This window comes from Mastomys coucha, unplaced genomic scaffold, assembly GCF_008632895.1.
Source record: "Mastomys coucha isolate ucsf_1 unplaced genomic scaffold, UCSF_Mcou_1 pScaffold14, whole genome shotgun sequence".
NCBI lineage: Eukaryota > Metazoa > Chordata > Mammalia > Rodentia > Muridae > Mastomys > Mastomys coucha.
This window is the reverse complement of record NW_022196896.1, coordinates 97576153-97588934: the sequence shown is the minus strand read 5'-3', so window position 1 is coordinate 97588934 and position 12782 is coordinate 97576153. Positions and strand designations below refer to the sequence as shown.

General features: G+C 42.7%; 1 protein-coding gene across 1 annotated transcript in view; it reads right to left on the bottom strand.

Moving 5' to 3' along the window:
• Positions 1 to 993: 993 nt before the first annotated feature.
• The window catches only part of Atic (5-aminoimidazole-4-carboxamide ribonucleotide formyltransferase/IMP cyclohydrolase), a 22240-nt gene continuing 10451 nt past the window's right edge, over positions 994 to 12782 (bottom strand). Inside the window, exons 8-16 of the mRNA XM_031367855.1 lie at positions 12341 to 12466; positions 11239 to 11346; positions 10373 to 10458; positions 9327 to 9416; positions 7591 to 7719; positions 4574 to 4666; positions 3841 to 4023; positions 2663 to 2818; positions 994 to 1862 (exon numbers count right to left, since the gene is read on the bottom strand). Coding sequence (XP_031223715.1) covers positions 1743 to 1862; positions 2663 to 2818; positions 3841 to 4023; positions 4574 to 4666; positions 7591 to 7719; positions 9327 to 9416; positions 10373 to 10458; positions 11239 to 11346; positions 12341 to 12466 — 1091 coding nt within the window. The 3' untranslated portion in view covers positions 994 to 1742. The remainder of the gene's footprint in view (positions 1863 to 2662; positions 2819 to 3840; positions 4024 to 4573; positions 4667 to 7590; positions 7720 to 9326; positions 9417 to 10372; positions 10459 to 11238; positions 11347 to 12340; positions 12467 to 12782) is intronic.

Genomic DNA, 12782 nt, shown 5'->3' with positions numbered 1-12782 from the left:
GGACCAACCACACTCATACACTGTAAAAAATGGTTCTCTAAAACATATTGTTAAAAATTAAACTAATCCATCCCCTCTCCGCTCAGCACTATTTTTATTTGTAATAAGATTATGTGAAAGCTGGAATCCCACCATTCCCTTCCAGGTCTGAGGACATAATAGTTTAAATACTCGAAGGTGCAGTGGTTAGAATTATATATGTAAGCTCAATGAAGCAGTATAGGGTTAAGCAGATAAATGGTTCTAATTACAGTTTTATGTTCATCTTCAGCCAAGCTAAATAACTCGAGGAAGACAGCACATTTAATAATTTATGAGCCAAAAATCTGCATTTGCTATTTATTGCTACTAAAAATAAATTAAGAAATGCTGTGGCCACCAGTATGTATCTATGTCTGTGGGTTGGGAATTAAGGAGTTCCTTAGAGGCTCAGATTACAGCTCAGTAGAAGAACGCTTGCCTAGCACGGGTGTGGATCCCTAGTCCAGCAACAGAACACCATCCACAAAGCCTCTTTCTATAGGTTAAGATTCAGATGCCTCAGGAGGTGAAAGCCAAACACTGGCAGAGACTGGAACAGAAAGTTCCATTTCCAGGGCATCTCATTCACAAGGCTGGCAGTTAGCATGAGCAAGATGGTCTGTGTCCTGAAAGAGGCAGGGATGTTGCTATAGCAGCAAGAAAACCAAGAAGCCAAGGCTAAGGGATCTCTGTCCTGTGAAGCCACAACAGTTTACAGAGTATGTAAGTCCACCTTGCTTCAATGGGCCACTCCAAGGGTTGAAAGATCAGCCAGCACAGAAACGACTAAAAAGATAGATGACTATTTATTATAAAATTGTCTGTGTTGGGTGTGGTGTGCTAACCTTTAATTCTAGCACTCAGAGGCAGAGGCAGGCAGACCTCTGTGAGTTTTATACCAGCCTCATTTACAAGTTCCAGGACAGCAAGAGCTACAGAGAAACCTTGTGTCAAAAGATAAAACAAAGTAACCACAAAACCAAAAACTTTTAAAATTTATTTAGAAGATTGGAAAGAAGGCAAGAATAACCTAATAACCTAAGGCAAGAATAACTGACCAAAGATTACAGCTGACCACAGACACGCTCTGTGTGAAAAGTCAGGACTACAAATACAGGGACGCAGATCCAGTTATGTCCTGCCTGGTGTGGGGAGGCACTGACACCCCATCCCCCAGTCCATATCTGCTCACTCTGGGAGAAAAGCTCTAGGTAGAACACTGGGTCACTTTGTAGGTTTGTACCAGACAGGTATACTAAGTAGCCAGCAGAGGTTTTAAGCAGTTCTGGAGAAAGGAAGAGCAGTATCAGCATTATCTAGATCTTGCTAAGGACCAGTTCCCAGGGGATAACTGGCTGTTTGTCCATGACGCAAACAGCCAAGCTTCTGAGAGGCACGAAGAAAGGGGCCCTGGAGAGAGCAGTCCGTAGGGGGAACATGTGATAAGGCAGCTCGGCTTCTCCTGGTTACCTGCACTGAGGTGTCTCACAGGGACTTTTCCTGAAAGCTGGCTCCAGGAGGGAGGGATGCTTTCAGATTTTGCAGAAACAAGCCTTGCACGTGGTGTCTCAGGCTAGAAAGCTATATCTTTCAAATAAGTAAGACCCAACTACCTAAACCACAGACCCAAATATTAAGATACAAATGACTCTTTTTAAAAAGAAGTACTATCAAGATCCCACACATGATTATCTACGACCAGGAAGCCATGTCAGCTGAGGTCAGTGGTGGAAAAGCCGGAGATCCGTATGAGCCAAGACGATCCCCAGTTCGTCGCAGGCCTCGATCACAACCTTGTCAGCAGTAGATCCAGATGGAGCGACAATGTAGGCCACACCGCTCTGGGGAGGAAAAGCCCAAAACCAATGCTGACTTTCAAGGCACTATAACATGAATACCTAGAAAAGCCTAAAATTCCCCTCTAGAATGCAGCGGTGGGAAGAGAGGACTCAATGGTTTAGATCACTGGCTGCTTTCCCAAAGAACCCAAGTTTGGTTCTCAGCACCCATAACAGCACTCACAACCATCTGTAACTCCAGATCTAGGGCCTCTGATGCCCTCTTCTGGCCTCCTTGAGCACTAGGCAGGTGCACATACATACATACATAGATGAATACATACGTACATGCATGCATGCATGCATGCAGGTAAAACATAAAAATATATCTTTAAAAAAAGCATAAGCTAACAATGAAATATTCAGGCAAAGCAAGAGAATTTGGATTATACTTGTATCACATAGGAAAGTAAAATAATTCATTTGTATCAAACTGACACAGCTTTATTATGCAACTCTAAGAAGTTAAAACATGGGAAGCACAATTTCTTTTTGATTGATTGACTGATTGATTTTGGTTTTTTGAGACAGGTTTTCTCTGTATAGCCCTGGCTGTCCTGGAACTCACTCTGTAGACCAGGCTGTCCTCCAACTCAGAAATCTGCCTGCCTCTGCCTCCCAAGTGCTGGGACTAAAGATGTGCGCTGCCACTGCCGGGCTCACAATTTCTTTTTGTGCCGGAACTGAAACTGAGGCCAGGCATCGACTAGTCGAGTGGTCTATGCACATCCTCAGCCTCTAAGGGGGTATGTGAAATCATCTCTACAATTCTATGTTCCCAGCACACACCAATTCTCACTTACCCTTTTAGCTCGGTCCACATTATCCCTGAAAGGAAAGAAGGCATCGGAGCTGACAGACACGCCGTTCAGCTTGTCCACCCATTCCTTCTTCTCTACCTCAGTGAGCAACTCAGGAATCTCTTCGAACAGTGCTTGCCATTTCACCAGGTCTTCACCCTAGGGAGCCAGGGATGCAAAGGGAGCCCAGTATCACCTTTAGCTCAAGCCAATGAGAGCACAATGCCAGCGAGCACTAGGGCATTCTCCTATGGTTGCTCAGTAAACAATGACACACTGAGGTTCCTATTTCCAGAAGTTCTTTGATGTTAAAAAAAAAAAAAAACATTTTCATTAAGGAAAGGTCACTCTTAGATTGCCAAAGAGGTTAGACTGTACTTTTGTTTATCATAAACCTACCACATTCCTGACTCTCAAAGTTAAATCTATAACTTTATATATCTTCACCAAACTATTTAAGACAATTCTTCATGTCCATTCTAGGAACTGGATCTTAACTGATGATTGTGTAGATGAATTACATATTCAACTGTTTCAGGTATAAAGACAGCTGTAGGCAAATCCAAACAATGCATGGTATTTACTGCTATTTGGATGGTTGTCCCCTTTCAAGTTGGCACCGACCGACGTGTAGCCCCAGTGCAAAGGTAATAAGTAGTTAAGACCTTTTGCATATCACAGTGGAGCATGCTGACAATCCTGCACTCAGAGCTGCAGCACAGGTCAGCCTACGCTAGAGCTGCCACCTTCCACCAAGCCGAACAAGACCAGAAAAAGTACCAAAACCACACAGAGTTGCTAACGGCTTTTGTAGAAAGTATAGTAGGGGAGGGCTCCTCGTGACTAGTTATCGGATCATGTGCAGCTAAAGTCTAGTACACTGCCAGGCAGCAAGCCTCTGCTGACGCTAGGAGATACTGGGAGATAGAGAAAAACAGTCCTTGCAGTGACAATACTATAACCCACAGGGGAAGTACAGGCCTACAAAAGTAATCCAAATCCGTGACCCAGGAAGCAGAGGTTCAGAAAGGGTGCAGCAGTGATGTCGACGGGGATTAGGATATTTTAAGCATGTCCCACTATTGAGGGTTTTGAGAAGGCTCTCTGTGGTAGGATGGCGAAAGACTGTCATAAATGAGACCACAGCAACACAGTCCACCAGGAACCCAATCAGTCCATACCTCGCCAATGGTGCCGGTCACATACTGATCAATGGCATTGGAGATTTCTGCTCTCTTCACCCCAGCTTTAAACTTCATGGAAAGCACTCGTGGGTGGTGTCGAAGCCACCAAGAGTTTGCCTTATCACCTGCAAGGCGTGTGCAGTGTATCCGAGACTGTTGTCCTGCTCCGATGCCAATGACCTAAGGACCACGGACATTCGTAAGCTGTAACACTTCTCCCAGCAACACTGTCTTTTTAAAGGATGACAGTAGTGAAGCTTCCATCCTGAGGGGCTTTGCTGGCTCTGGAGATCCTGCCAAGGACCAGAGACCACAGTCTGCCAGGATTAAGTGACTAGAACTGACAATCTTAATAGCTGGCAACCATGAAAATCCTGAAAGGCTCTTCTGAATCACATACTAGTATCTCTTTGGTCCTAACAGCAACCTGTGGGCTAGGCGTGTGTGTGTGTGTGTATTTGTGTAAACCAGTCTCACTAACCCCATGTTTGTGTGTGTATATGTGTGTGTTCCTGTAAACAGTCTCACTAACCCCACCGGGGCAGCACCCTCTAAACAAAAACCAGTGTAGCTAAGTGCAGTACTTGGCTCTGAGTTAGTTTTTAAGTCTACCAAGGTGCTGAGTAAATACTGACACAGCAGGAAGAGAAAGTTGGCAAATCTCCCTTTCCTGGCACCAAGGCAGATGGGCTTTTGCCTACTGTTCTTTCGGTCCCCACAGCTTGGTTACCTGCCCGTCCTTGGCATAGCACACGGAATTAGACTGAGTATACTTGACAGCAACGGTGGCGACAATGAGGTCTCTGAGCGCAGACTCTGGCAGCTGAAACAAACAGGAAGGCTAAGTCTCACCAGGCTCTAGAAATCTCTTGATTTTAAGCTATGGATACAGTGTAAGAGACCTGTGATACAGTTAGGGCCCTCAATGACAGCCAGACGAAGGAATCATGTTGCACACTGCCATATTTTACTCAAGACTGAACCATGTGAGCACACCTGTGACTAATGCAGTGCACTTGCTGCAGAGTCCCATGTGTCATCCTCATACTGAAAACGACCACTCAGCAACATGATGTGAAACACTGTCTATATTTGAAAATGACAAATAATACTTTTTGGTGGGAATTTCTTTAACTGAAGATATAAGATTCAGGATCAGAACTAACATTAAGATTAATTTTCATAGCGGGCAGTGGTGGTGCACGCCTTTAATCCCAGCACTTGGGAGGCAGAGGCAGGCGGATCTCTGAGTTCAAGGCCAGCCTGGTCTACAGAGTGAGTTCCAGGACAGCCAGGGCTACACAGAGAAACCCTGTCTCAAAAAAACAAAAACAAAAAGATTAATTTTCATATATGTTGTATGCTGCTATCATAGTACATAAAACCAGTGCTGTTCTGAAAAAGTCAAATTGTACTATTTCTTGCTTTGCTGAGAACATTTTAAGAAGCTATTTAAAAATATTTTGCACCTGGTGGCAGCGACTAACATTAAGATTAATTTTCATAGCCGGGCAGTGGTGGTGCATACCTTTAATTCCAGCACTTGGCAGGCAGAGGCAGGTGGATTTCTGTGAGTTCAAGGCCAGCCTAGTGTACACAAAGAAACAGTTTTGAAAAAAGCAAAACAAATTTTGCAAACTCTAAAGCCAACATTCAGCATTAAGTCTGCAAGAGTCCCAAAATGTTACCTTTGGTACAGATTAGAACCAAGAACAATGAAGCAAGTGTGCACTGTAAGCAGGCAAGGCTGTCAGCTATAGACCATTGCACTGGCCACAAAAAGGTAAGACCCCGGAGGCCTGCAGTCCCAGCAATCAGCAACCAGAGGCTGATGAAGGGTGCTCTGGGCCTCAAGGCCAGCCTAGACTACGCACAGAGAGAAGGGCGAGGGTATGATGCTTGTGAAAAATGGGTATAACTGAGGATAATCATAGTAGGTAAATAATTAAACGACTCTCAGAAACACAAGTACTCTATTTTGCTTGTACTCCCTAGATCTATAGATATATAAAATCATGAATCTACAGTATGTACAATATGAAAGAAGAAAAAAAGTCATGGGAAGAGTGGGGAGGACTAAAAAGGGGGGGAGGGGGAATGTATGGTTGAATACAATCCACACTGTACATATGAGAACGTCCTTATGCTATACAGTGTCATATATAATGAGTACATGCAAAGAAAATGTAAAAATAAAGAAAAAGATAAATACGTCTCCATCCAAATGAAAGCTTCTGCTCTGCGAGAAACAGAAGAATCCCGAGACTTGGCAACTGCACGGGAACCCACACTTCTTAAATCGCAAATTCAAAGCTCAGTTTTAAAAGATTTTTAGGGCGGATCGGGAGGGGGGCAATGAGTGGGATGTAAAGTAAGTAAGTAAAATAAATAAATAAAATGGTTTGAGGGAATTTATTATTCTAACCTTATGTTTATTAATATCACTAGTATACCTTTCATCTTTTGTTTGAGCCATCAAGTACAAATGACTACAGCAAACTAGCCTCTCAGAAGTCCACTTCAAATACACCCCTGGCACTCTTAGCTGGATCAAAGGCTATGACAAATGGCCATGGGGTGGATGGAAGGAAACTCCCAACTTAAGCACTATTTTGTTTTTTAAAGGGGGAAAAACTTCAGATCTCTTCTATCTTTCACTCTCCCTACAATGCCCTGTTGTAAGTAGACTCATACCCGTCCAGAAGCACACAGAAAAGCCAGACCCACATCAAAGACCCAAAGAAAAAACTAGGAAGAAAATAACGAGCTCAACAATCTGAACATTTCCCAAGAAGAGAGGGTAAGAGAGCCCAGCAGGATTTCAGAAGCTTTACATGATGCAAGGTCAGAGGACACAAGAGGCAGGATCTGAGCAGATATTCTACACTTCTCTGCATTGTAGAGCAGAAGAAACACAGACAGACCATCCCTCACAAACACTAAAGCCTAAGTTTCAAATCAGCCCAGTCCTTCACAACAAGGTATGAGCCATTTTGCTTCATCTGCCTGCCAGGAGCATAGTCAATTCTCTGGGGCGTAAAAACACCACACAGACTCTCAAATATCTGCACATCCAGTGCCCAGCACTGAATAAAAATTCCAGGCACGTTAGCAGGTAAACCAGGAAACAATCCTTCAAAACTGAAGGCTCAATACCTCAGTAACTAAGGCATAGCTCAGGCTCTGTGTTCAATGCACGTGCACCCCCCCCACCCTCTCATTCATTTCCCTATCTTGTAACTTGAGACAGATTTAACTATTCTCTATCACAACTTTGTAATCAGTACAGTACAGAGGACGGTCCCCTCCCATAATGCACTGTGACTGAATGAAATACTGCATATGAGCAATTCTCCCCAGATCACCTTTATCCCAAGAATAGACTCTTCTACAGGGTGACAAAGGACACGACCTGAATATCCATGTGCATAGATCACACGCGGGTTGTCAGGCGGCTTTCCACTGAAGCAGAGCAGCACTTATCAGTAAAGAAAAACATCCGTGACCTAATGCATGCACTTGCAGAAGACACGATCTTCCTTAGGTATGGCTAAAGATACTTATTTCTATTTAAGCACATATACACATAAGCTTCTAATGTGTCAGGCATACCTAACAACTCAAAGATGAGCTAGCTGCTCGCATATCTGCCAATTACAAATACGATGGACCCTAACAAAAGATCAGCTTACATATACTGAAGACAGACATACTATTAACTTTCAGTTCGGATACTTTCAAACTTACATCTTTATTCTTGGTGACAATATTGCTAAATAACGACTTGTCGATGACACCATTATTTCTCTTCTGGCTTAACCGAAGACCAAAGAGTGTTCGAACTTCATTTTCATCCGGTTTGTAGGACTGGTCCATCTGAGACAAAAATTTTAAAAAATTTAAGTATTATATCTACTGTTCCAAACTTCCCACACAATAGACTTCGTTCTTGCTGGGTATGAAGGTGCACGCATGTATCCCCAGTACCCCGAAGGATGAGGGAGGAAGACTGCCGGTTAGAGACCAAGCTCAGTCACAGTTAGGTTCCAGGCCAGCCTGAGCTACACAGCCGTTTCTCAGAAAATAGGCCTAAACACTAGCACGGGAAAGACCTCACCCTTTAGTTACACCCATTTTCCTAACATGAGCATGTGTATTGACAGCACTTAGTATGGGCACAAAACAACGGCCAGGCACCAAAATCCCTGACCATCCTGGCAGCTGTCACGGTAATCATGAGTTACCATCCCTGCAGTCCCTTTCTTCTGGTGGCAGATAGAACAGACTCACCAAGACAGGCTGTGGCACAACATTTACATTCTATTTTCCCTTTCTTCCTAAAATTCTTTTAAAGAAATGTGGCCAATATTTCAATTACAAGTTAAAAATGGGTTTTGGCCTGACACTCTAGCTAATCTAGGAAGGCTGATGTAGAACTGGAAGGCCAAGGCCTGTGTTGGCTACAAAGTGAGTGAGCTCAAGGCTAGCCTGGGCAACTCAGTGGTAGAGTTTCTGTCTAACATTCACAAGGACCCCAGGTTCAAATCTCAGCACATTCTTGGTGACACTATTACTAAATGAATAAAAAAGTAAATTAACATAATATGGGAAAAATAAGAATTGTAGTTTGCGTCTCCCATGTGTGAGATGCTCAGCTGGTGAGTCTGAGATGCAATGTTCATATAACTGCAAAGATAAAAAATTAAAACACCAAGATGGCATTCACCTTGATCTCCATCCTCTACAGGGGCAGCATGAAGTTACCAATACACATAGCTTGTGACCCAGCTCTGTTTCTCTGAACTTAGGTAAGTTATATAGAGTTGGGACAGGTTGGCAAGGGTGTGACGCAGGGTACATGAGTGTAAGAAACAAAAGAAGTGCAGATGAACGCCCTGGTGGAGTGTGCCCTGACTATTTCTAGAAGGACACAGAAGAAATTTAGAGCAGTCACTTTACAGGGTAACAGTGGCAGTGGAAAGGCAGGAGGGTTTCTACAATATCTGAACAAGAAAGCACGTAAATAAAAATAAAAAAAACCAAACAAACAACAACAACAACAACAAAAAACCAGTTAACAGCAAGACTCTTAAGGCCCCAAACCACCTGTACAAAAAGAGTAGGACTAAGAATAAAGGTGTCTGGCAGGGCGAGGCACTGCACGCCTTTAATTGGAGCCCTGAAATTAACAGGTGTACCTCCGAGTTCTCGGCCAGCCAAAGGCTTCATGGTGAGACCTGTCTCATAAACAGGAAGAACAAAAGAGTCTGTCTGATGCACTGCTGTAAGCATCTAATCCCAGAATTTGCAAAGTACAATCCTATCTTAAGAAGAAAGACAAGACCAGGGGGAAAGGGACAGAGACAAGTAGAATAAAGAGGCATAAATTTGAAAACTATCTCCATAAGAAAGACATACAAGGGGAAAGAACACAAAATAAACCCCAGGACTAAATTACTGCCCAACTTTGGAACTGCACCGACCTGAAGAACACAGTAGTTTCCATTTTTCTTTTTAGAAAGTATTTTCAAGGCTTCTTCTTCATATCCCGGGGCAACAATACCATCCGACACCTGTAAATACATTAAATTAAATTCTTATTTTTAGAAGTCAGCAAACAACTTTGTAAAATATAGCAATAATTGGCTGTCCTAAGAACAGAACTGTTCCAGAACTAACATTAAATGCTAACATTAAAACTCAAAGAACTTGTAGGAAGATTCAGATTTATTCTTCAGGGCTATTTTGCAAGCTATCCTAACTTTCTATGGTTAATCTTAGTTTTAGCTAAGAACACATGGAAGATTCACTCTAATAAGCGAGCCTCTTACTCTATGTTACTCATGAAGTGGAAGGGGTTGAGGCCTGCACCAAAGAGCACACTCCAGCCCGGCTCAAGAGAACACAAAGCAAGGGAATAAGATCCCAGGGACCTGTTGTCTTGCAACTAGGGACACTTGTCTCAGTGAAAGCCACCTGTGAGTGGCACGCCAGAGCAGTGGCATGGTTGGGATGGCTTAAGACCATAGAGAGAGGGCTGGAGAGATGGCTCAGCAGTTAGGAGCACTGTCTGTTCTTCCAAAGGTTCTGAGTTCAAATCCCAACCACGTGATGGCTCACAACCATCTGTAATAAGATCTGATGCCCTCTTCTGGGGTGTCTGAAGACAGCTATAGTGTACTTACATATAATAAACAAATAATCTTAAAAGAAAAAAAAAAAGGACCATAGAGAGAATCACTAAAGTAACCCAATGGAAGTGCTGTACACCCAGCAGAGGACTTAAAGAATTAAACATAGAATACCTCCCACACCAAGACAAAACACCCATCTGAAACTTTGAATCTCAAAATTAACAAAGTCAAGGATTTGTGTTGTACGTGTCTCAGTATCCTACATGGTAAACATCTGGAACAAACACTGCCGCTGTGGGCTAGTTTCAGTGAAGGCTGTAGGCTACGGTTTCAATGAAGCCCAGGGACAAGCCCTTTAGTTACATATGGATCAAGACGCCAGAACCTCTACTTACTTCTCTGGAGATAATTTTTGCAGTTGGGACATCACAAACGTCAGATAATGCAACAAAATCACCAAATGAAGACATCCTATCAGCTCCTATAAATAAAAGTTAAAGCGATTTCCCCATAAAGCAACCTTGCATAGAAAAAAACCCACGTGACTAAATCTAGTTTTTCCTTTTGGATCCTTTCAGGTTTATAGATACAATGGAGTGTGGCATGCGCCTCCCCAAACTCTGTTACTACAATGTGGGCAGCAGGTATATTATACACATGATGTGGGAAAGAAAACATTCTTTCTCTAAAGCTAACCTTATTACATAGTTAGCATCATCAAATGATCGGTAAGAAAGTGTTTTTTGTACTTTCTAAATTAGCACTTAGCTATAGGTCAGCATCAGCTATTGACCTATAAGCAAGCCACATGGCCTCTATCCAGTCTGTATTTACAGATTCGGGAGGCAGGCAGGACTCAACGCAAGGCTACAGTTGCTGCCCATGTCTGGAACAAATAAACTGTAGCTGTTTCCTCAAAACTCCTCATGAACTAGTATCTGCTGGTCATTATACAAGAATCTTGTATGTCTGAGTATATAAAATATAAGTCAAATCAAATTTAGTGATTAGAATAACTATGCAATATTTCTCACAATAAAAATGTATTCAAGTACCTAATGTAAAATAAGATGTATCAATCTCATTTGTTTCCATATATTATGTTAAATACTAACATGCATTTTTATGAATATACTCATCTCAAGTATTAATTTAAAACAATGAAAGACAAATTTAAATCCTAAAAGCCTATAGTACTATTTTATTCTATTCATTATAAAACATTGTTTTTTCTTCTAAATGACAAAATTTCTCATCTGACCTCTTGCTCTTGCATATGCAATGGCCAGGGGTGTGAGGGTCGGGTAGAGGTCATAGACCATGCAGACTCTGGCCTCATCCTCACTGAGTGGAACCCCAACGGCAGCACCTGGCAAAGAAAGTGAGAAAGTAGGGCCAGCAACGGTGAGGAAAAGCAGTGGCCAAGCACCCCACTCACCAAGGCAAAGCACCGACTAGGCAGCCCTCACCAGCACACACATGCACAAACAATAAATCTATAACCCCAAATTGCTCTTTTCAATATTCACACCAAAATATTTTGTTAAAAGGCAGTGGTAAAGCATGAAGACTGGGTTCAATTCCCAGCACCACAAAATAAACAAAGAAAGCAAAACAATTTAAATATATATACATTTTTTAAAGACCTAGCCTATATTTTTCAAACAAATAAGGAATATTTTCTAGTACTATGCAAAATTACAACAACTACTCAGTGAGGTAATTCAACACCAAAACCACAACTTTGGGGGCAGCAGCCTCTTCCCTCTGCCATGGAAGCAGAGCCCCCGCAGCCTGACCACGCTGCTGTCACAGGCAGCCAGGTGCCACATTATGACTCTGCTCTGCTTGGCATCACACACCATTTATTTTTACTCACTCACTGCACTTTAGCACCCAATAAATATTAACAATGATGGTGTGTGAGACTGCAGGCAGCTCTTATGACATTATGGATTATGGAACTGTGTGTGGACTTAAGGACTTGAGAGTATACACAAAAGAATGTCTCATTCAATAGAAACAGGAGCAGAATGTTACATGAACAATCTCAATCTCTGCATATTTACTAAGGTACAATTCCAAAACAGAACAGCAGTTCTCTGGTTTTGTGAGATTATGCCACTTCATGTTTCTTCCTAAACTTCCAGAATGACACTGCAAGAGCCAACAGTGCAACTGCTCTATCTCCTGACATTGTCACATAATCATGTGTATATGGATTGTTACCAAGGTTTCTATGACTACAACGACACCATTATCAATGGACTTGCCAAGTGGCCTAGGATGTCTGGGACTGTCTAACTGGCATCAGAACTCCTACGTCTCGAGCATTCTCGGGCATCCTGGAAGGCTTTCCTCACCTGCAGGGCTGACATGCTTGAAAGAAGCTGCGGCTGGAATGTCTACTGCTCCTCTCAGTTCTGTCACCAGCTGCCACGCGTTCAAAGCATCACACAAGTTTATGAATCCTGGGGCTCCGTTGAGAACTACACACGAAAACACAAATGCACATTGACATGCAGGTTCAGAAAGGCCACATATATGTACGTCCCTTAAAAAGTTATACATATAGGCTATACAACTTGCATGTGATTTTAGGCAAAAGTCACAAAAAAGTAAATGGAGGCTGGAGGTGGCGTACACCTTTAGTCCTAACAATGGGAAGGCAGAAGCAGGTGGATCTCTAGGAGTTCAAGGGCAGTCTGGTCTACAGATCGAGTTCTAGGATAGATAGCCAGGGCTCCATATGATGAGTTCCTCAGGAAACATTGCCTCCGCCCCCACCCCCGCCCACACAACACA